The sequence below is a fragment of the Pangasianodon hypophthalmus genome, chromosome 5 (assembly GCF_027358585.1).
Source record: "Pangasianodon hypophthalmus isolate fPanHyp1 chromosome 5, fPanHyp1.pri, whole genome shotgun sequence".
NCBI lineage: Eukaryota > Metazoa > Chordata > Actinopteri > Siluriformes > Pangasiidae > Pangasianodon > Pangasianodon hypophthalmus.
The window spans coordinates 14975507-15000330 of record NC_069714.1 but is presented as its reverse complement, the minus strand read 5'-3'; the positions used below and the strand labels follow the sequence as shown (position 1 = coordinate 15000330).

The 24824-nt window shown below is 39.3% G+C and overlaps 1 protein-coding gene across 16 annotated transcripts in view; it reads left to right on the top strand.

Annotated features, from left to right (window-relative positions):
• The window catches only part of caska (calcium/calmodulin-dependent serine protein kinase a), a 143891-nt gene extending 119326 nt beyond the window's left edge, over window positions 1-24565 (top strand). For 6 of the 16 annotated variants that reach the window (XM_053234598.1, XM_053234596.1, XM_053234593.1 and 3 more), the window contains 16 exons: window positions 1455-1532; window positions 2869-2949; window positions 6995-7183; window positions 7363-7441; window positions 9295-9380; window positions 9587-9655; window positions 10228-10296; window positions 12055-12090; window positions 15779-15817; window positions 17069-17265; window positions 17427-17542; window positions 21201-21281; window positions 21386-21466; window positions 21734-21936; window positions 22075-22158; window positions 23263-24565. In XM_053234598.1, coding sequence (XP_053090573.1) covers window positions 1455-1532; window positions 2869-2949; window positions 6995-7183; window positions 7363-7441; window positions 9295-9380; window positions 9587-9655; window positions 10228-10296; window positions 12055-12090; window positions 15779-15817; window positions 17069-17265; window positions 17427-17542; window positions 21201-21281; window positions 21386-21466; window positions 21734-21936; window positions 22075-22158; window positions 23263-23439 — 1665 coding nt within the window. In that variant the 3' untranslated portion in view covers window positions 23440-24565. The remainder of the gene's footprint in view (window positions 1-1454; window positions 1533-2868; window positions 2950-6994; window positions 7184-7362; window positions 7442-9294; window positions 9381-9586; window positions 9656-10227; window positions 10297-12054; window positions 12091-15778; window positions 15818-17068; window positions 17266-17426; window positions 17543-21200; window positions 21282-21385; window positions 21467-21733; window positions 21937-22074; window positions 22159-23262) is intronic. The other 10 variants (XM_026912839.3, XM_053234601.1, XM_053234597.1 and 7 more) reach the window with 3 other exon arrangements.
• The last annotated feature ends 259 nt before the right edge of the window (window positions 24566-24824 follow it).

Below are 24824 nucleotides of genomic sequence, written 5' to 3'. Positions count from 1 at the left end.
CTGAAGCAAGGTTTTCACACATACTCAAGGATGGCTGAAGAGAAGCAGATGAAGCAGAAAAAATATATATTCTGACAACATCTTGCCTGTTAGAAAATTAGGGTGTTGAGCTGTAATTTATGTGACAGTGTGTATGTGCTATCTTTGATCAGTATCTTCAGGGTGGTCCAGCCACAAATCAGGAAACTATGTGCTTTTGAAGACTAAAAGTTGATCTCTGCAGAAATATTCATGTTATACACTTACTCAAACTCGCATGCTCATCAGAGTTAAACTGAAAATTAACAAAACCCTTTGCTCAGTCTGGACAATGATGTGGAGGAAGCAGAAAAGCAGAAACCACAGAGAATTCTTTGTTCGCTTTTTCACTGCTTCTCTATCTGGGTGATTGTCATTGTCTACGACCACAAAGTACAAGGAGCTGACATGTTTTTTTTTTTTGTTTGTTTTTTTTTGTAATAGTTACCAAATGATTACATTGGGTGTGTTAAAGCTGCTTGTTGTCTTGTTAGGAAGATATTAGTTTTAAACAGTTCACATTACTCTGTGTAAACTGACTGGACCCATGATGATCTAGGTCACATGACGCTAAGAATAAATGAATTGCAGGAGGAGAGCGTTGAAGGAGAGAGTTCTTGTTCTGAGAGAGCAGGGCACCTCCAGTTCCAGATTCATGTTTGTCTTTAACATTGTTGTCATTTTTATTACAATGGAGCAGTTTTCAGAAGTGGATTACAACAAATGAGCAACATGAGAGGGCGGAATCTTAACTTCTCTAGGATTTTCCCCCCCACAAGTTAGAGAGTTGATTTGTCTGATGTTTTGCATTAAAAATGGGAAAATTTAAATATTTTTCTTCTTAAAAATGAAGTGTTATGTTGCTTGACTAACTGCAATCAGATTTTGTTTATAGTTGTTCTTATTCTGATGCCTGATTAAGTGTTATCATTATGAATATTTCCTCAAAATTTATATGTGATGCATGTCATCAGCACAATACATTATGCAGAATAACAAATCCTAAATTACAGTCACATTTGTTAATTTTTCATGATTAAAAACCAAAACAGAAATGACTTGACTTTATTTCACATGACAAATTAATGAGGCATGGTCCAGCCCTGTTCCAAGTAGGAGCATGAAGACCAGTGGATATACTTGGTGAAAAAAATAGCCAGAGATATTCTATTATCTACAAATTTGTCAAAAATACAGCTATTTTAATGGCTAAAATGAAACTTCTGTTTCTGAGACACAACAATTCCCAATCCTGTTTATTTACTAGTAATGCATACTATGTAACCACATTGTCATATAAGAGATGTGCCTATGTAAAATATCCTTAAAAGAAGGGTTTCTTTTTGCTTCGTTATGGAGTTACTCCATATAGTGTTTTATTCACATAAAGCATCATTGTGCTGATATTGCTAAAACCACTTCTGTTATTTTTCCAGCTGTACGACAAGATAAACACCAAGTCCTCCCCACAGATCAGGAATGCTCCAAGTGATGCTGTTCAGAGAGCCAAAGAGGTCAGTGCCTCAACCTGTGGAGTTACAACTCAAACTTACAATCACTTCAGATAGGCAAGCATCACTAAACAGGCAAGCTCGTCAGAGCATCTTAATTAAACCAGAGCTAGCACATAACACACAAATCAAAAAAAAAAAAAAGTTGGCTGACCCTGAAAGCGTATGTATAATAAATGACATTTATCTGTTCATAGATCTGTTCCCTGCTTTGTTTAATCAGTATTCTGTATATATTCATTCAAAAGAATTTTCAGTGTAAGAAGAAGTGCTGACGATAATGAAATAAATTATGAGAAACGAGAAATGTCTTTGAACGAAAGTAATTTAAGCAGACGTGTGTTGTTTAGGGGAAGTGTGTGGTTGGTGTTGTGTTTTCTGACCATTGTGAGCAGTCATATTAGTCTGCTTTATCAGTATATTTCAGTCACACCTTAATGCGAAAGTAATAACCTGTACTTATCATCTTCAATCACTTGTACATTTTTATTTTTGGACTTCCTGTGAGAGGGAAGGTCTAAGTGAGCTAAAACTAACTAATCCCCCATGACTGCTACTGAAACTTCACCACAGGCTCCACTGCCCTGGTGCCAAGAAATAACAGAACCAAACAGAAAATTAGCTTAACCTTTTAACAGATCCTTCCAACATGAGAATGTGGAAAAAAAAAAAAAAAAAAAACTTAAGTACTTAGGTAAATTTATGTACATGTGTGGTGTGTGTGGTTATATATGTGTGTGGTAACATCTTCAGATAAGAGTCATGGTGTTCATCACAGTACACACATGTAGTATTCACCACTTCAGCAATTCAAATTTTCATAGCTGTGGTTTCTCTATGCAGTGCTATTCATGTAAAATGAATTATAAAATCTTTTCTTAGTAATTTACCAACAGATTTGAGAGAATTGATATTATCAACAGTTTTGACACATTTCTAAATAGTGTAAGATTGTTCCAGCTGGCTAAATCATTAGCCATGGAGAGTAGCTAGCTTATTCTAGGCAGCCATATTTCCATTTGCTTAGCAACAATGTTCTCACGACTTCAGCCACTTTGAACAGCGTGTGTATGGTGTGTTCGCCTATGAATTTTGAAAGCACACATCACAATTTCTGTTTGAATGCCACATAAGGCTGTTGACTACGTTAATCTTAGCTGTTCTAGACTTAGACTCAACAAACACATATTCAGCAGAGGGGTGTGCAATGTCTGTGTGTGTAAAGGTGTGTGCAGTATTGCAGTCTGGCCCACAGTTCTTCAGCTGTGTGTAGGAGTGCTTAAAAGAACACAAAGAGATTTACTCTTTGTGAAACTGTGTCATTATTGTCCTTCTGCAGGTACTAGAAGAGATTTCCTGCTATCCAGATAATACAGATGTTAAAGAGCTGAGGCGAATCCTAACCCAGCCCCATTTTATGGTAAGTTAAGCTGCTGATATGTGAAACCAGCTAAACTGCTTTATTAACCTGCTCTTGTGCATAGTATTTTCACCAAGAGGAGAAGCTTAAAAAAGCCTCCTGAAGTAATCTTAGGCAAGTTAACTAATGTAACTAAACTCTCAATGCTACTCCAGGACTAGCTCTGTTACCAGAGCACATGAAAAAGGTATTTACACCACAGTGTTGTTAAAGGCTTGATTCTGATCAGAAGGTGAATAATTTTCTAAAACAGCAGCTCTGACAGTGGTTCCAGCTGCAAGGTTTATATTAATGCACTCATTCTGTTATTGTTTCTATAGTAACAACTGGCCTAGGGATTTGTATCATGGATGCTATACACAAACAGATTAAAAAGTGTATATAATTGTTGATAGGGAGTTTATTTAGCATTTTTGGAAGGTCCCTCCAGTGTTAGCACTTTGTAACCCGTCAGAGGTAAAGCTGTAACTTTAGGTTTTCCAACATTTGACAGATTCAGAACAGAGGGCTTTGCAATTTCTCTGTAACATGAGAAGCTGCATTTTTCTTTTTTGTCTTATTGACTTCAAGAGAAAATAAAATAGAGGCCGGTGAGGGAATGCCTGTTTATAGCTGGTATAACACAAGTGATAATAGGGATTAACTTGTTTCTTGGACATTACACAACATTAAATGTACAATATGTCATTGTTCAATGAATAAAAAAAAAATCAATAGTTTGTAAACTGCTGTGGTATAAGAGGAATAAAACAATTCAAGGCATGCTGTTATAGGAAAATAATAACTTCCACACCACCTGTTGCTGATTATTTTTCAATAACAGCACTACTTGAAAATTGGGAATGGTTCATGAAATACCTTCTCACAAACCTTAAGGATAAAGTATACTTCTTGTGAAATCATACATATTTTATAATTTGCTTTTCCAAACTGCAATGCATAATATCATTGATCTAAACAAAAATCCAAGCCACCAACACTCAGATGACTGGCCATCTGAAGACTTACACCAATCAGCCATAACATTAAAACTGCCTGCCTAATATTGTGTAAGTTCCCCTCGAGCTCTGACCCATCAAGGCATGGACTGCACAAGACCTCTGAAGGTGTGCTGTGGTATCTGGCACCAAGATATTAGCAGCAGATCCTTTAAATCCTTAAGTAGTAGTAATAAGTTGCGAGCCTATCAGACTTGTTTGTCCAGCACGTCCCACAGATGCTCAATCGGATTGAGATCTAGGGAATTTGGAGGCCAAGTCAACACCTTGAGCTCTTTGTCGTGTTCCTCAAACCATTCCTGAACAATTTTTGCAGTGCAGCAGTGCACATTATCCTGCTGAAAGAGGCGACTGCCATTAGGGAATACCATTGCAATGAAGGGGTGTACTTGGTCTGCAACAATGTTTAGGTAGATGGTACGTGTCAAAGTAACATCTACATGAATGCCAGGACCCAAGGTTCTTCAGCAGAACACCTTTCTATCATAGCCAGCATTAACTTTTCAGCAATTTGTGCTACAGTAGCTCTTCTGTGGGATCGGACCAGATGGGCTAATCTTCGCTCCCCACGCACATCAGTGAGCCTTGGGCGCCCATGACCCTGTCACCGGTTCAGCGGTTGTCCTTCCTTGGACCCTTCTGGTAGGTAGTAACCACTGCATTCCGGGAACACCCCACAAGACCTGCCGTTTTGGAGATCTGTGACCCAGTCATCTCGATCACAGTTTGGCCCTTGTCAATGTCGCTCAGATCCTTACGCATACCCATTTCTCCTTGCTTCCAACACATCAACTTCGAGAACTGACTGTTCACTTGCTGCCTAATATATCCCACACCTTCACAGGTGCCATTGTCAAAAGATAATCAATGTTATTCACTTCACCTGTCAGTGGTTTTAATGTTATGGCTGATCAGTGTAGATCAGTGTTTGCTTGTTCCAGTTTTGTCTAAACCCATAGCTGCTAGCACAGCGTCAACAACTCAGACTCATTCTTGCATTTTCTGCAAGGCTCTACGAGGCTATACATATATAACAACCATGCAGCTTTGGATTTCAAGTAAAGACATTTATTTATAAAGTGCATAAACTACAGAGATAGCTTAAAGTCTAACGATTAAAAGTGTAAAGATTTCATTCCACAAAGTACTCCCAGGCACTTATTCTCAGGTTCACTTGCAAAACTGAAATCAGTTTATTATAAGGGTGAAAATAGTTTTGTTTGTTTTAAAAAAAAAAAAAAAACTCCACTGTCTGGACTTTGCATTCAGTGACTCTTTGAGTAATTACATCATCTCTTGGTTGTTCTTTAGTAATCAATAATTTAGAGAAGGCTTATGCTCTTATCAGTGGGACAAATGTCATGTCAGAGTTTCAGCAGTGAACAGATAAAAAGGCGAGTGTGCGTCCTGTATATTGCTGTCCCTCCTGGTCAATAAAGCTCACATAATGAGGAGACTGAAGACAGGAGTAATGAGATTTAAGGAGAAACTAACAGAGCTTAAAAGGAATACCCACTTGTCAGCTTTCTGAAGATAATCATGTGAAGAATGAAGGTGTCTGAGGGAAGAGGGATGATGTATAGAGCAGAAAAATGTGGAAGAGATTGAAAGCCTAATAAATGAAAAGCTGATTATTCAGCTCTGAGAGAGAATGTAAGATAAGAGAGCAGGGGTATGTGGATTGGAACTGAGAGAGGGCAAGAGACAGAGATTAGGAGCAAAGAGGGAATTACTTGAGCTACACAAGAGTGGCTGTGGAACAGATTTCAATTTGCAAAGAAAAGGAAACGTTTTGCTTGGAGTTGTCTGGAGAACACGGGAGTCTGGAATGGAGAGAGGGAAGAAGCCGAGGCTGTGGAGGTGGGGTTTTTTAAGGGAAGGAAACAGCAGCAGTGTGATGTCACCCTTTCCAGCTTTAGTGCCAGGTAAAGTGAGAGGGACCCAGGCCTGGTGCTGAAGGGGAGGGAGAGGGAGAGGGAGGGTAGGGGGGGAGAGAGGAGAGAGGCACTGTCAGGTACAAACGGCTGAATTCCAGCCTGCTGTTGGCCTTGCCTCCATGTTCCCCATTCCAAGGACGGCTAAAAGCACTCCAAAGCGCTATTCCAGGACAGCACTCCCACAGGACAGCAGTGAAGAGGGTGAGGATTAATAGGATGCTCATCTTGTGAGTTGTATGAGCTTTCATGTCTTTTGTTTTCTACATTTGAGAGCTGAAAGCTTTTCTTCATTTTACTATGCTGTGGGGTTATTTGTGTTTTTTATCCCACAAGACAGAGTTTATTCTAAGGAACGTTTAAGGAGGCTAAAGTCTGAGGAGTGTAAAAAGAAAGATGAAAGGTGTGGTGTAAACTTAATAAGACTTGTATTGAGAGCTTCATTGTGGATACATTTATTAGTAGACAGATGTTTATGTTGGGCTGTTGGCACTAAGCTATCCATTAAGGTTTACTGCTGGCACAAAAACAAAATTGTAAATGACTGACTTTGTGGAATCACTTTGTGTGAACTGTTATAGTCTGGAGGTAGTACAAGTCTTTAGGATTGAAATAGAGTGTAAACTTTGACTTGAAGCTATGACATTTTGAGTCTCTGTGATCTGAGTCCCAGGTATTATATAAAATATTATTACGTGTATGGATCTCAGTGCTTGAGGAACTCAGAAAGAAGTTGCATACTATAACGCACATGTTGTAAGATAATAGGGTTGTGGAAGGATATAACATGATTCAGGATAAGTTTGATTTAGTAACATTTTAATTTACACTGACAAAAATTATAGTCATTACAGAAGTCATTACAGTTGCAGTACTAAACATTTGCTGAAATTTTTCTTTACTATGAGTTATCACAGAGGGTTTTTTAATTTTGAGGATGTCACTTCGTTTTCGCATTGCATTAAATCTATTTTTTAAAAAAACTCAAGGTCATTCTTAATTACAGACTAATGTTCTGAGAGTCACTGTCTCTAACTGAGGAATAAGTATAAGTGTCAAGCATGAGTGTGTGAAATTATATTGTGTGTGCACGTGCCACTCTCCCCCCCCTAGGCCTTACTGCAAACTCATGATGTGGTAGCTCATGAAGTATACAGTGATGAGGCACTGAGGGTCACACCCCCTCCTACCTCACCATATTTGAACGGAGACTCACCTGAGAGCACCAACGGGGACATGGACCTGGAGAACGTCACTCGAGTACGGCTGGTGCAGTTTCAGAAGAACACAGATGAGCCCATGGTATGTGTTCTAGAAAGACTCACTCATATACATTCACATGTCCTCTGTTTATTTCTGTGCAAGAACTCATTTCCTGTGGTGTGTTTTTTTTTTTTTTTTTTTTTTTTTTTTGAAGTCAGTGTTCAGATATTCGGATATGTTCACAGACAGTCTAAGCTCAATTCTCTCATGTGTTGCAGGGTATCACGCTGAAGATGAATGACCTGAATCACTGCATCGTGGCCAGAATAATGCATGGTGGCATGATTCATAGACAAGGTATACTGTCCAGGACAATAAACATTCAATTTTAAGCACCCAGTCATCCCTCCACTCCTTTCTCTTTCAGTATAGATGTCTTTAAACAGAGATGAGGACTTGAGTTAGGGACTTGGACTCAATTCATTAATCGACTCACGACTAAAGACTCATGGAACTTCAGTCTGGATAAACACGAACAAAAAACTGCTCAATTAGGGCTGTGCAAATAACACAGTAAATCACTGAATTCATTCGTTTCAGATCTTACAGATTTCAATGAATAAGCAATTCAGCTTATTATCTTGATCTGCAGGGAAAACATGACAACTAGAAGACCTTCCACTACATAAATGTTTGGGACTGTTGCAGTCTTTTATACGCTGTGGTGTTTTCTGTCCATTTTTGTTTGAGCTATTTTTTAGTAATGTAGTAAGACTTGAGATTAGACATTAACAATAAACTTGGTCCATTTTAAACCATAGAAAATTAGTTTCATTATTCAGTTATTTTAATGGTTATGTTCAGCCCCGCTGTCATGGGGTAAACTATCCACGTGGTTCTGGGTGGGGGCCCAGTCCACAGAGTCCACTGATGTGAAATAGGCCTGTTTTATTGCGCTATGTGCAATAAATGCAGCATCAAAATAAGACATCTAAAAAATAACATATTTAAGACACATTAAAACACTTCCAGAAATGTTGGTTAGTTTGTGTTTTCCATCTAGCCAATATTTAGCATTTATGCTTTCAGTACATCTGCACAAATAAGTGTTATATTGTTACATATAGTGAGTTTAGTTTCTGACATAAAACAGCAGTAAAAGTGTACCCTTTGTACCATGTACATTGTAGAGCTTTCCCTAGAAATAATATACTAGTGTCTTACAATATCTGTACAAGAAAACACCTACAGCTGAAGATTTGAGTGTTGACTAATGTGTAAAGCCTTGAGACTTGGCTCAAACGTGAAAAAAGTGACTTGTGAAGATGAGTTGTTTAACCCATGACACTGTATTTCTACATTTTTGCATCCCACCACAGAACCGTTACACAGATAGTCATAACATATAGTCTGAACATGACTATGACACACAATCACTCAGCTGTGTTTTAATCCGCACTCACTCATACAAAGACAGTAATATTACAGATATTATAGATACATCATATAGCCAAAAGTTTGTGGACACCTGACCATCACACCCCAATCTGTTGTTAAGCATCCCATTCCAAAACCATGGGCGTTAATATGGACTTGGTCCCCCCTTTTCTGATACAACAGACTCCACTCTTTTGGGAGGATGTTCTACTAGACTTTGTAATGTGGCCATGGGGATGTGCCCATTCAGCAAAAAGAGCATTACTGAGGGAAGGCTCTGATGTCGAGTGAGGAGGACTGGCATGCAATCTGAGTTTCAGTTCATTCCAGTGGTGTTCAGTGGGGTTGAGGTCAGGGCTCTGTGCAGGCCACTTGTGTTCTTAAGTACTGACCTTGGTAACCCATGTCTTTATGGAATTTGTTTTGTGCACACAGGTATTGTCATGTTGGAACAAGATTGGGCCTCTTAGTTACAGTGAAGGGTAGTCTTAATGCTACAGCATATAAAGACATTCTAAAAAAATGTGTGTTTGCAACTCTGGCAGTTTGGGGAAGGTCCACATATGGATATTATGGTCAGGCGTCCACATACTTTTGGCCATATCATGTATATACAGGGAATTGCATTTATTGGAAGACCTGAGTTGGTTTGCTTGAGTCCTTTTGCACATGCACCCGCACTTTGCACAATTTCACACCCCTTGCAGTATGTGGCCAAAAAGCCCACCCTGAACTTTCTAATGAGTGCATAATCTCCACTTTCCATCAATTAGGGACCTTGCATGTTGGAGATGAGATCCGGGAGATTAACGGCATTGGTGTAGCTAATCAGACAGTGGAGCAGCTCCAGAAAATGCTTGTGAGTGCAGATCATGTAATAGTTCTTGTGAAAACATTTATTTTGTAACCAGTGTTGTGTAAATTCATCATAAAATATTATGAAGGCAAAAATATTATGAAGGCAAAAAGTCTGAAAAAAGGCAGAAATCGAATCAGTTTATTGAGACAGATGGCAGTGTAAAAATGTGACCTGTCATTATTTATGCTGTGCATTTCTCTGCACAGAGGGAGATGAGAGGCAGCATTACCTTTAAGATTGTACCAAGCTACCGGATGCAGCAATCATCTTGTGAGGTAAAGAATTTAGTGGCCCTCTTCCTCCTCACTGACTCTCTTTCTCTCTCTCACTCTGTCTGTTACTCTCTGGAGTGCTCTGGGATGAGCTGGGACTGCTGTGGACTTTCTGTGTGTGACTAACTGCCTGCCTTGTGGCTGTGTGTTAATGCATTCTCCCTGAGGCGCTGCATCTTACAGAGCACACAGAGCCCAGGTCCTGGCTCACACGCTAGTGCACACCAATTTCACAACCAAGATAGCGGAATAATGACACCTGCACTTTCATAGCGCATGGTTCAGCCAGGAAATAAGATGTACTTTTTATTGTAGAGCGTAAAGACAGCAATTTATTAAGACAGAACTTTTCAGCCTTTCTCCCTCCACCCACATGTGCTCCAGTTATCTGGATGTGCTGTCCCAGTCATTTTAGCTAAATACACATAATTTAAGGGTGGAAAAACTTGCAGTGTGGTATTGCCCAACATGATGCCCCCCAACCTTCAACCCCCTTTCTTGCTGTAGCAGAGGCCACTGTCCAGGTTTCTCTGCTGTCTCTCTGCTGTATTACTGATCTGTGTATCTTATTACAGAAAGAGTCCCCTACCACCTCCAGACAGTCCCCTGCTAATGGCCATTCCAGCGTTAACAGTTCTATCTTGGTAAGGACCCCACAGTCATCTCAAATGACTGACCTCCACCTACCCCCAACCCCTACCTTCCAGGAGCTCTGCCTTAATGTTGTCCTTGATTATCTTTTTCTTTTTGTTTTTGTTTTTTTTTTTTAAACTTTATTCCCTCAATAATATGTTTTATGAAGACAGTACTTAATTTCACATTGTACTTAATATATATATTTTTAAATTTAATATTTTTAAGAAAATGTTTTAATGTCAATTTAAAAACTATAATTACACACAATGAGTAAAGGAGATCGAATGATCACTGTGTTTAGTTTCCGTTATCTCAGTTCACAAATTGGTGTGCTCTGTGCTGCTGTAATGTATACACCTGACTGTCTGTATACACAGTGTGTGTGGAGCTTTAATCTCTCACCAACAAACTTGTAACACTTTTCCACCACACAGTGAAGTAACAGATCCACAATCCCACATTGTGTCATTATATCCACTATCCAAGTGACCCATACTATAACTAGGTAACAGTTCTTAGTTGGATACTACATGTATCTAACAGGGACATATGGGTGGAGCTATAAATAGTGCAGACCACTAATTGGTCAAATACAGTTGACACAGTATGGTCAAGAATCAGACAGCACTAGGATTGTATCCTAAATCCCATCTAAAAAATAGTATGTCTAAATAGTACACCACTGTTTATTACTTAATATAATGACATACTTTCAGCTCAGTTCAATTTTACATAGCACTTTTAACAATAGATATTGTCACAAAGCAGCAGAAATTAGGATATAGAGTTAGATCCTTAATGAGCAAGCCAGACACGACAGTGACAAAGAAAAACTCCCTGAGACAACACAAGGAACCCATCCTCTTCTGGGTGACACTACATAGTCATTAGTCCTTCACAGATGTATATTATATGGCCATACAGTACTAAATGTGTTGCAAGGATGTTCAGTATGAGCATCATAGTCTTTATGGTTCTAGCAGCAGTTCTTAGGTACAGTTCTACAGTATCCAGGTGAGATTATCCACTTAAAAAAGGGCAAGTCTTTGGTATAAACTGTTTTGGGAAATGTATTCTTTATTGTATCTTTGTGGGACCTTCCAGATAGTGTCCACCTGACAACATTCATTACGCAGCTACTACTTTTTCAGGTACCATTATGTGATAGGGAACAGATCAGACACAGATAATCAACCAGGGTCTGGGTAGCTCTGGGTTTGGATTACGAAGTGTACCACACTGTCCAGTGGAAAAGCGACTTTAAAGACTTGAGAACACAGGATGTTTTCCACAATAGCCAGACATCATCAAAGAACCCGTGATATGTCAGTTAGAGCAGTAATGCAGTGTAATACAGTATTTTAGCATGTCTGTCAAAGAGCCCCTAATAAACATTGAGCATGTGTGCCCTTGGCTCAATCCTGTGGGAAGTGACCCGGTTCGGGAACCCATCGCTCCTGTAGAGGTCCTTGCATTGGTGGCTCAGGGAATGGAAGACTCATCTCTGGTAAACAGATGCTTGGACAGAGTGTGATGCTAACAGGCGCTTGCTTGCTCTCTGCTTCCTTTTGCTTTGCTGTTCTGAGACTTACCCTCAACATCACACCATGTTCTTTAAATACATTAAGAAAAACATGTTAGAGGTATACAGTCCTTATCAGTTTTGCATAATGATAAATTGTAGGTTATACTTGCTGTGTTTTTATTGTACAGTCACTGTATTTTTGTTTTTTGACTTTCTTTCATTGCTGGGTTGTATTTTACAGGACCTGCCATCAACCATCCAGCCAAAAGCACGCCAGGTGAATAGAGAATTCCTTATGTGTGTGTGTGTGTGTGTGTGTGTGTGTGTGTGTGTGTGTGTGTGTGTGTGTGTGTGAATTGTCAGAACCAAAATGTCATGCATATTTAGGAAAGGCAGGAAATAACATGGTAGCACTGCATCGTACTAAGACCCTTTATATTGTTTTTTCCTTTATTTCATCACCAGTCTGTAGCTAAAGCTGTATTTTCACAGTTAGTTGTATATGATGGAGCCTATAGTGTTGTCCAACCACTTTGTTACTATATCCATGATTTCTCTAATTCAGGAAGCAGGATAAATGCACTATATATCTAAGTTTGTTGACATCACACTCATATGTGGGTCTTCCCCAAACTGTTGCCACAAAGTTGGAAGCACACGATTGTATAGGATGTCTTTGTATTTTGCTGTTTTTCTCTGTCCTCCTCTGGGAAAATTTCAAGCCAAATTAGTACTGTTTTCCTCCAAATTCAGCAGTTGTTTAATAATTTTACCTCGCATTGCAACCTCGAATTGCAAAAAAAAAAAAAGAGAGAGAGAGATTTGACTTCCGCTACTTGCCGTATTTAGTTTCATAGTGCAAGTATCACTGACCCTCCCCAGATATTAAACACTTCCTGAATCGTGAAACTAAAAATGGATGCTTTAGAAGAGGCAATCTACCATATACTTGGTCTATGTGGTAGAGCCTCAACTACACACACTACCTTGGAAAGCATCTTCAGGAGGAGAAAGAAAATAAAATCATTAAGAAAAGCTAGATCCCACAGGCTGATTAATTAATGCATTATAATGGCAGATACATGTATAATAATAATTTATATTTACATATGCATAATATCAATTTTATAAATAAAGTTTTATCACTGCCAGTTCCTTAAAAATCTATTATTAAATGCTCATAAATTAATACTGTAATGATTTTTTTTTTTTTTTTAATTCAAACTGCTAATCATTTGCACTTATTAAATTATCATCGTTTAACTGGCCATGATGCAAATCTGGGTTTGTAGAGAAAAAAAAAGTCACTTCCCGTGTCGTAACTGTATTGTCCGCAGGATGCAAGTGTTTTATCACTGAGGAGTCGTCATATAAAAAAAAATTGTTACAGACAGCCCCCTGATAAACTAATCCAGTTCAAACAGGACTAAAGACAATGTAAAGACTATATGCATTACTTGGGTTAAGGTTGAGCTTTTTTGGCATTCCAGAACATCCAAAGATCCTGGAAACAGGATAAAAGAATTTATGATTGACAAACTAAAAATACCACACAAAACAAGCCTAGAAGGAAGAACAGATCCCAAAACAAATGACCATGACCCATCACCAGGAAAGTAGAACATTACAAACACAAGGAGCTGAGAGAACAGAACACAGAGTAGAACTAACAAGCAGTTTTTTTTTTTTTACAGTCAAGGTTATAGTTTGGATTAGTTGTATAAAATTCTTATAACATATAGTTAGTTTCATAGGTTACATATGTATAATCCTATGTCACGAAAGTGTGTGCGTGCGTGTGTGTCTGTGTGTGTGTGAGAGAAATAGAGATTAAGCAGGTGTATTACTAACAAACTAGCTGCCTGTTCACTGTATTGCTATTCTCTATTTGTACTTACTCCACACACATCTATTTGTACTTACTCCAGCTAACACAGCAGTACCAGCTTTTTATGAATAGAGTGTTGTTTAAGTCTGTGAACTGACAGCTGGGTAGATAATACTGGTGCCAATGTACTCTGTATGTTTATAAACTATAATAGTTTGTTGAAGGGAAAAGATTGACGTTAAAGAATAGCCAACTGCCATGTAATTATAGATTATTCTGGATATATTGTGGATTATTGTGGACATTTACCCTGCTCTGGTATCAGTTTGTCCCCAACTGATTTTTAGCCTTGTTTAAAGATAGTCCTGAGAACCTGAGGTGTGTATTGTACAGTTCCAAACCTAACCTTGGTCTGTGCCGTGCCCCCTGCTGGCTGAGAGTGATGTGTGGCCTTTCCTACCACTGTAGCAACTTGCAGGGCTCAGTTTTATTTCACTGAGCATGCAATCACATTTTGACAAAGAATATTACACATATTACACGTATTACAAAGAAAAACTGAAATTTCTGAAACATAAATCTAAACATTGTTGATTAACTTCCTTAACCACATATACACCGATCAGCCATAACATTAAAACCACCTGCCTAACATTGTGTAGGTCCCCCTTTGTGCCACCAAAACAGCTTTGACTCGTCGAGACATGGACTCCACAAGACCTCTGAAGGTGTGCTGTGGTATCTGGCACCAAGATATTAGCAGCAGATCCTTTAAGTCCAATTAGTTGCGAGGTAGGGCCTCCATGGATCGGACTTGTTTGTCCAGCACATCCCACAGATGCTCAATCGGATTTAGATCTGGGGAATTTGGAGGCCAAGGCAACACCCTGAATTCTTTGTCATGTTTCTCAAACCATTCCTGAACAATTTTTGCAGTGTGGCAGGTGCATTATCCTGCTGAATGAGGCGACTGGCATTAGGGAATACCGTTGCCATGAAGGGGGGTACTTGGTCTGCAACAATGTTTAGGTAGGTGGTACGTGTCAAAGTAACATCCACACGAATGCCAGGACCCAAGGTTCCCCAGCAGAGCATTGCTCAGAGCATCACACTGCCTCTGCAAGCTTGCCTTCTTCCCATAGTACATCCTGCTGCCATCTCTTCCGCGGGTAAGCGACGCGCATGCACTCAGCCATCCATATGATGTAAAAGATAACATAATTCATCAGACCAGGCCACCTTCTTCCAATGCTCCATGGTCCAGTTCTGATGCTCACATGCCTATTGGAGGAGCTTTCAGCAGTAGACAGGGGTCAGCATGGGCACTCTGACTGGTCTGCAGCTACGAGCCCCATACACAGCAAGCGGTGATGCACTGTGTCTTCTGACACTTTTCTGTCATAGCCAGCATTAACTTTTTCAGCAATTTGTGCTACAGTAGCTCTTCTGTGGGATCAGACCAGACGGGTTAGCCTTTACTCCCCATGCGCATCAACAAGCCCTGGAGCTCCTATGACCCTGTTGTCGGTTCACCGGTTGTCCTTCCTCGGGCCACTTTTGGTAGGTACTAACCACTTTCCGGGAACACCCCACAAGACCTGCTGTTTTGGAGTACAAAATTTGACCCTTGTCAAAGTCTCTCAGACCCTTACATGTGCCCATTTTTCATGCTTCCAACACATTGAGAACATGCTGCCTAATATATCCCACCTCTTGACAGGTGCCATTGTAACAAGATAATCAACGTTATTCACTTCACCTGTCAGTGGTTTTAATGTTATGGTCAGTGTAAATTTAACTGATAATTGTTAATGTAATTGATAATTGTAAATATAATTGTTGTTTTTAATTGAACTTGAGCAGTTTGTTCTCTGAATTAATCCCATGGTGTCCAGTAGATGGCAGTACAGCCTCATCTGTCATGATGTAACTGCGTCACACTAATCCTTAATGTGGATGAAAACACTGACGCTTCACTCTGCCATCATGTTTTGTTCTCCCTGTTAAGTCATCGTCATTTCTCCCGAGATTAGCTGTAACTCCTAACACTTATTTCATCATCCCACTACCAACACATAATAATCTTCAGCCCAGTATCTTTATGCTGCATGATGAGTTTGATGCTCTCACATCCTAGATCTCCAGACCTACAATCAAGGGTAAAATATCAGTCAAGGTAAGACAACCCCAGTCTGGTGAAAAAAAAAAAATAAATAAAATTCCCATACTAGAAATGAAAATGATAGTATACTATGTAGTACTATGTAACATTAACACATCTTACAGAATCAGCTCAACCTTAAAAATATGAAGGTAATGTTTATTTATTATTAAGGAGGGAAGCCCTAATGAGACTAGTGTCTAGTATACAGTGGGGTCCTGCTTATTAAAAAGTAAAGCTAATAAGAAATCAGAAATGCTGTAGCATTACAATTGACATTCAGTAGAACTAAGGGGCCCAAACTTGCCCTAACCAGTTTGCCCATGTGTACAATGCGAGGTCCTTAAAGACATGGTTTGCCAAGTTTGGTGTGGAAGAACTGAAACATCTAATGCTCCTCAGGCCTCCTCGTCCAACATCAGTGCCTGACCTCACTAACTATCTTGTGGCTGAATGGGCAAATCCCCACAGCCATGTTCTAAAATATATTGGAAATCCTTCCCAGAAGAATGGAGGTTATTATAACAGCAAAGGGGGACTAAAGCTGGAATGGGATGCTCACCAAGCACATATGAGTGTGATGGTCAGGTGTCCACAAACCTTTGGCAGTATAGTGTATATTGGGATTTTCTTCAGTATGGCCTTACATATGAAAATGAGGGAGTAAACTTGCCAACAGCTAATGAACACTTTCCTGTAAAGGTCTTAGAGATACTTAGGCACTCATAATAAAACATGGCACACTGTAGAGCAAAAAATATCAGGATGTTTCTATACAAAAAATATTGTTTCTCTCACTTTCCCACAAGAGTTTTGAATGGGACCTGTGGATGTGATTTGTGATGGAGGCAGACTGAGATTTTTGTTGTTTGATAGTGACACACACTACCCTAGCTCAAATCTCATAGTGTTTAACATGGCAACATGGGCAGGTTTATTTTGTACTGGAACTCCCTAGTGACCTAGTGCTGCCTGAAAGCCTCTCCTTCCATTAGCTCATTGCACACACTTACACATGTCTACTCATGCACATTCATGAAACACATACACTATCACCTACACTCCTAGCTAAAAACACACTCCTCACACTACTTCCACATAGCATGAATTTTATCAAGATCCTCTTCTCTTTTCACATTTATTTCCTCTCTTTCAGTTACTGTCACTTTTTACTGCCTCTTTTGTACCTGTCTGTTCTTTCATCAGTTAGGTTTTCAGCATTATAAGTAAGATTTTGTAGCCCTGATCACCCTTCTCTCTCTTCAGATCTATGTGCGGGCACAGTTTGAGTATGACCCAGCCAAAGATGAGCTCATTCCTTGCAAAGAAGCAGGCATTCGGTTCAGAGTGGGAGACATCATCCAGATCATCAACAAGGATGACCATAACTGGTGGCAGGGCAGGCTGGAGAACACAAAGAATGGCACAGCTGGGCTCATTCCATCCCCAGAGCTGCAAGAGTGGTGAGTTCATCCCGTTTAAAATGGGCCTTCAATATATTCCTCTCGGAACTGAGAAACTGTAACAAGCTCAAACCAGTCCAAGAGTAGGGTAGCTGAAATAAATAACAGACACGAGAAGATGTAAAACTGCCTTTAAAAACTTTTTTCTCTTCCTCTTCAAGGCGGGTGGCCTGCATAGCGATGGAGAAAACTAAGCAGGAGCAGCAAGCCAGCTGTACTTGGTTTGGCAAGAAAAAGAAGCAGTACAAAGACAAGTATCTAGCGAAACACAGTGCAGGTAAAATCTGTGCTCTACAACGAGCCTCTCTACTTCACACTTCACTGGACGTTTAATTATAACTATGCATATGATGCTTAGTAATCAAATCAACACACACACAACCGTACATGGTACGACAGTTATACAGTTATTCAGCATGTCAATGTGATATGGGACATTATTCAAGCAGGTGCTCACATATGTCTTTTACCCTTGACTCTTAATACTGCTCCTCACTTCCTGTCATAATGTGACTGTGTGTATAGAGGGCAGTGTGTAGATGTGCTTCCTCACATGACCCTGAACCCTGACCACAGCACTTCCACAAATAGCAAAGACATCCACACATGCACATGGCCACATAACACTGTCTCTCTCTCTCTCTCTCTCTCTCTCTCTTTCTCTCCACTGCCTTTGGCACATAGGCACAATTTACAACAGAACACAAACACTTTAAGCTTGGGTCAGTGTTCCAGAGGGCCTCATTTCAATCTGCCATCATTGTAGATAATGTGCACACCTGCACACACATACACTGTGTGTGTACTTTGTGGACTGTATAGGGGGAGATGAGATTGCAGTGCTTTCCAAAAGAGTTCATGGTCATAAGGATCAGGTATCAGGAGCAGTGAAGGAGTGAGGTGTGATTTTAACACCACATACATTTTTATTTGTTCTAACTGTAATGTTTTTTTCCTACTGAAATGGGATAAAGTACATCAACCCACACATTTTAATGATTGAATTGCCACAGTGCGGATTAGTGTGACACGGGTCCCCAGAGAGTACTCGTAAATGTCTTTGTAACAGGTACAAGCATATCTAATATTAAATGCAAGTATTGTAGTTTTAAAACAATAACTAAGGCTTCAAGAGTTTTGTTTTAGGTACACTCATGCCTCATTATACTCCATTGGAGAGATTTGCAGTGGTAAATACACTATATGGCCAAATGTTTGTGGACAACTGACCATCCCACCCATATGTGATATTTGAACATCCCATTCCAATTTTAGTCCTCCTTTGTTATAATAACCTCTACTCTTCTGAGAAGGCTTTCCACTAGATGTTGGAGTGTTACCTGGGAATATTTGACCATTAGTGAGATCAGGCACTGATGTTTGCGTGAGGAGGCCTGGGGCGCAGTCAGTTTTCTAATTTGTCCCAAAAGTGTTCAGTGGGTTGAGGTCAGGGCTCTGTGCAGGCCATTCGAGTTCTTCCACTCCAACCTTGTCTTCATGGACCTTGCTTTGTGCACAGAAGCATTGTCATGGTGGAACAGATTTGGGCCCTTTAGTTCCAGTGAAGGGAAATTATAATGCTACAGCACACAAAGACATTTGTTACAATCGTGTGCTTCTGACAGTTTGAGGAAGACCCACATATGGGTATGATCAGGTGCAAGGTAATTAAGATAAAATACAGAGTGTGTTAATCCATAGATCACTAAGTATACATCTGTTCTTTTGCTTAGAGTTTAAAGATGAGATATGTCAGCATGCCAGCCCTATGCCAACAATGAAATGGTTTAAAATAAGAAGTAAGAAGTCCTCATTTACCAAATCTTCTTTTGCAGAGTGACTTTTACAGTGTAAACTTGTTAAACAAGGTGGTAAGTGTAGCAAAATTGTGTCTGATGGCAGCAGTGCAGCAGAGTGGGGCTTAGCCATAATCCTCTCTGAGCGCCTTGTCCCACTTTACTGAATCAACTAACTCACAGCAGGCCAGTGAGGGAGGGAGCTGTCTTTTTCTCCCATTGTTTAGTCTATTAATGAGTCTTTTGTTACTTAATTGCATAAAAAAGGCTCATGTAGGCTACTTTTTCAGGCTGAGAGTTGTTGCCCTTTGAACACTGAGTGGAACACTGTACACTACCTACAATTATTGCGTCTATTCCACTAGGTTTTTCTTGTCTAGCATTAATGGAGATGTCAGGACCTTCTAACATACACTGCATTTTTTAATCCAGGTCATTTAAACCCCTAACAGTCAGTTTGACACATCTCTATGTACTGAGAATGAAAAACCTGTTTACTTTAAACTCATTTATAATGGATGTGTAAGGATTACCAAAGCTGTTTCTGTGTGAATGTATCCCAGTTTCTAACACTGAAATAATTAAAGAAACCAGAAAGCCCTCTTAAAGGAACAACCTTACCTCCAACTATTACAAAGTACTGACACTGGAGACTCCTTCCAAAAAAGTTTATATGTTTACCGTATAAACAATTACTCACATTTATGTGGAGCATCTGCCATTCAAGTCCCTTGTATTAATGTAGAAATACAATTGACTTAATAAAAATTAATGAATACATGTACCAAAATATTGGTTTCACATGACTGCTTATTGACACCCCAACAATTGCCCTTAGGTTTTCCTTATCAGTGAGTTTTGAGTCAATGGCATTTCAGGCTTTTCTCAGTAATGTGAATTCTTATTAATGGGAGAGTCCTGTAGTGGTAGTTCACAGAGAACTGACATGTCTAAAGTTGCTCTGTCGATACTAATGCATGCTAAAACAAAGCTTGATGCTGCATTGTTGACCGTAAATGTCAGATGCATGTTGCATCATTGATGAGATTCATTGTAAGCCTCTACAGTGTGTTTTAACACAGCTTATTGACAGCGCTTTCCCCGCTGTGTGGATGGCCATGATGTAAAGTCTTTCGTGTTGTTCACTGTGTATTGTGTCAGAGCTTTGGCCAAGTGTCACTGTTCTCTCTGTTCACCAATGTTCTGTATCTGAGCTGTAACTCATTCACCCTCCCCTGTCCATTTTTCATGCTGTCTCTTTACCAATGGCATCTGTGCATGTAAGTAATATGGAGTGACTGTTGTTGCGCTTTACTTTCTCTTAGCTTTCCTGTGGGCTTGTAGCGTGCTTGGTTTAATTCTATTTTATAATGAACGGAGATGTCTCTGAAACCAGGCTCAGTGTGTGTGTGTGCATGTGTGTGCTTTTTTTCTTTTTACTGTTTTATTTTGACATATGTTATGTCCTGTTCCTATTCAGTTGTGTATTACCCTAAAAAAGGTCATTGTGGTTACTATACCACAACATGGTATAGTACCTCTCAGACTCTCCCAAACATACAGAGCAACAACCCACACACACACAGTTTCAGCTCATGTAAAAAATGAACATGAATCATTTAAGCTATTTGGAGAGTAAGCAAAGATGTTACTGAGGATCTCATTTTACATGGCAGCTACACAGATGGCCAGCTCCGGTTACACACAGTCCAACACCTTCCTCTCCCTACACCCTTACTCATTATAGAACAGCCCTGCAGGCACCTCACTTGGCACTCCCTTTTCATGTTCCTCAGATTTGACCCCTGTTGAATTTCAGTGTTGATGCTGTTTTCGCTATTTTGCTCATATTAGCATAGCAGAGCAGGAAGCCTTACTTTCCCTACAGCTATGGCTATTCCCTTAGACATAACCCCTCTGTCTATGCTCTGTAGCCAGCCTTTATACTGAGTCCTGCAGTGCTTCTCACTATGACACTCAGCTCAAAGAGGAAAGCACAAGGCTGCCCTCCACGTCAATCAGCCACCGTTCTGTTAAACAAGCATGAGCATGTTCATCTTATTAGACCAGTAACTGTGCGTGAGATTATGATGTTTCAAGGCTTTGACTGTAATATTTTTCCTTCTCTTTTTATTTCAGTGTTTGATCAACTAGATCTTGTCACATATGAAGAAGTTGTGAAGTTACCAGCTTTCAAAAGGAAAACACTAGTGTTATTAGGTATGGAAGTACAATATATCTTGAGTGTGGGTTGTATTTTTCCTAAAGACACAGTTGCAATCCAGGTCTTGACAGTTTTCCTATTTGCTCTTCATCATGTGTAGGAGCTCATGGTGTTGGCAGAAGACACATCAAGAACACACTCATCACTAAGCACCCTGACAGATTCGCTTACCCCATTCCACGTAAGATACCCAATCCTATGGCAAATTATTGTTATTACATACATTCAGTATTGTTGCTAAATTCAGTATTATTACTAAATTCAGCATTGTTACAACATTGGGTAATATTATTGCATTGCATTTTGTTTTTTGCATTTGGTATTGTTACTACATTCAGTATTATTACATTCAGTGTGGTTACTACATTCGGTATTGTTATTTTATTTGGTAGTTACTACATTCTGTATTGTTACTACATTTGATGTCTAAAACTGTCACTACCTGCAGACACAACCAGACCTCCTAAAAAAGATGAGGAGAATGGCAAGAACTATTACTTTGTATCACATGACCAAATGATGCAGGACATTGCCAACAATGATTACCTGGAGTACGGCAGCCATGAGGACGCCATGTATGGAACACGGCTGGAGACGATACGCAAAATCCACGAGCAGGGCCTCATATCTATACTTGATGTAGAGCCACAGGTAACTTCCACTGACACTATCACATCTCTACATTAATTCCTTTATGCTGTGCAATGTTTTCTCGTATTAAAGCTGGCTTTGTCAAATTAACCACTATCCACAGGATGTTAGAAGGGACTTGTCTGTGTTTATTTGCAGGCGCTGAAGGTCTTGCGAACAGCAGAGTTTGCTCCTTATGTGGTTTTCATTGCTGCACCAACAATCACTCCGGGCATGAATGAGGTGAAATATAATATTTCTCTCTTTGTCTCTCTCTTTCATCAGATTTACAGACAGAGGCAGATGCCTGCGTGTTTATCATAAACTCCACAGTAAACCTTTCATCCTGCTTTTTTTTTTTGTTCAGCTCTTTCTGTTTTTGTCACATCTTCCTTTCCTCTTGCATGTGGCTTGCATTTTGATTTCTTTTGCATTCGTTTACTCTGCACTCAGCTTCCCAAGTGGTGCAGGAACTTGCCTGTGAGTATGACAGGGAGTATGACTAGCCTGCTCCTAGTATAGTTCTCCTTAAAATCCCACTTATATTTACACTCTATCAAATATCTCATAGATTCCCTTACTCCAAATCCTGAGTCAAATACAGTTGAGCACAAAGACTTGCATCACCGTAATTTCTCTGCAAAAAGTTAAAAAAAAAAAAAAATATATATATATATATATATATATATATATATATATATATATATATATATATATATATATATATATATATATATATATATATAAAATGTTAATGTAATTGTCTTTTACTACTGAAAATCTATTACAACATATTACACTATTACACACAATATTACAATTCAAAATCAGCAGTAAGCTTTATTAGAAAGTTCAAAAGTTTGCATCTTGACCTGATCCAGTTAATTTATTTGAATGTCTAATAAATTATGCAAATTTGTTAAACTGTTCAGAGATATAGCTACCAACAGTGAAAAGCATAATTCAGAAATTGAAGAAACAAACACTATGAAAGAGTGGAAGAAAAATTATAAAAGCTTATTATAAAGGATAATGAAACATCTGTGATTCTTCACATTAAATATAAATAAATATTGGTGTCATATTTTCAACATAAAGGGTATGCAAACTTTTGCACTTAACTGTAATCACCAGTATTTTGCAATACTCCAATGCAATGAACTTTATTATGTGTTTTGTAGTATACTTCATATCTTAACATTGGTCAAAATTCACATCAACAACAGGACTATGATGGATCATTTTGTGAATGATGACAGAAAAAGTTTGTATGTCTATAATTTTGCTCCCCTCAAGGTTTCTTTTTTCCTCCTCTTTGGCTCACTCACTTTGTTTCTCACACCACAGGATGAATCACTACTGCGACTGCAGAAGGAGTCAGAGATCCTCCAGAAGACCTACGCACACTATTTTGACCAGACCATCATCAACAATGAGATCGATGAGACGATCCGGCACCTGGAGGAGGCTATAGACCTGGTCTGCACTACAGCACAGTGGGTTCCTGTGTCCTGGGTCTACTAGAACACCATTAACTCTCCTCAAACTCCACCTTAAAGTCCCAGACTCTCTGTGATGCCAAAAAAATAGATAAAAATAAATACGTACATAAATAAATAATTAAGAAGGAAAGAAAAATCACCACCATTCCCTGGAGAAAGGATCCACCTCCGATTTGTCTGATGTGCAGTGCACATGACCCGCAGACAAATCCAATCTCAGCCCTTCAGACTACGTAGATGTAGTGTTGTATAAGATATAATAATACAGTTGTGAATATTGACACGTCCTTATTGATGAGATGCAGCATTTTGTAGAGTTTTGATTTAAAGAGACAGTATCTTAAATATTTTCTGCTCAGACAGAGGAACAGCAGACATGTTGCATCAGTGCGTCAACACATTATCCATTCAGGGCTTATGTATCCTTCAGCCGCTATAAAACACCCCTCACTGGAACCCATTAGTTTCCCTGTGTATCACAGTCTGCTGTTTAACCACTTCCAGATACTGTCTCTCTAAACAAGTCTATACCTCTGAGATCTGAGTTCTCATGCATGTGAACATTCAGAGACTTGCATACTGTCAGTGTTAGCAGTGTAACGCTACTGTTATCCACAGCACAGAACATTCCATATGTCTGGACAAATTCAGACCAAGTGAAGACCAGTGGAGAATGAAGATGAAAAAAAGACCTATGCACATCTTTGGGCACATGGGGACATTTCGGACAGCTTTCTAACAAATTCTTTTTACCAGCCATGTAGTGAGATGTGTTAATGTCTCAATTTAATTTGTTGTAAAAAAAAAAAAAAAAAAAAAATCCTGGAGATAAAAAAATGACAGAAAACACAAGCCTATACTGGTTTCACCATTATAGAAATGTGTCATCAGAGAGTATTAATGTTTTCATAAAGCTGAATCAAAAGGGGAAACAGATTTTTATTCAGTGTAACTGTTTCAGACAAAGGTGCACACATAGATACATTTTGCAAAATGAACTGTGTTGCAAAAAAAAAAAAATCTGAATGATTCTGTATATGACAAACTGTTTACTTCAGACTGCCCTGTGTAAATTCCTCTGCTGATGACTGAGCAGCTCTTCAGTATGAACCATTTTTTAAATATATTTCCTTTTCTGTGGTGAAGAAGTCCAGTGTCGTCTGCTCTGTGTTACACTCCTGGCTCTGCTCTCACGTCTGGCTGCTCTGTGTGAGTTGGCAGAGATGCAGTGGATGGAAACATTTCTCCTCTCTTCTGTGCCTCAGTGGTTCTTTTTCTTATTTTTCCTACAGCTGTAGGAGGTCACATCCTGTCTGCCCATCTGAGCATGAAGGCAAGTGTGATAAATGCCCAGGTGTGTGTGTGTGTGTGAGTGTGAGTGAGTCTGAAATGCATGCAGTACTATCT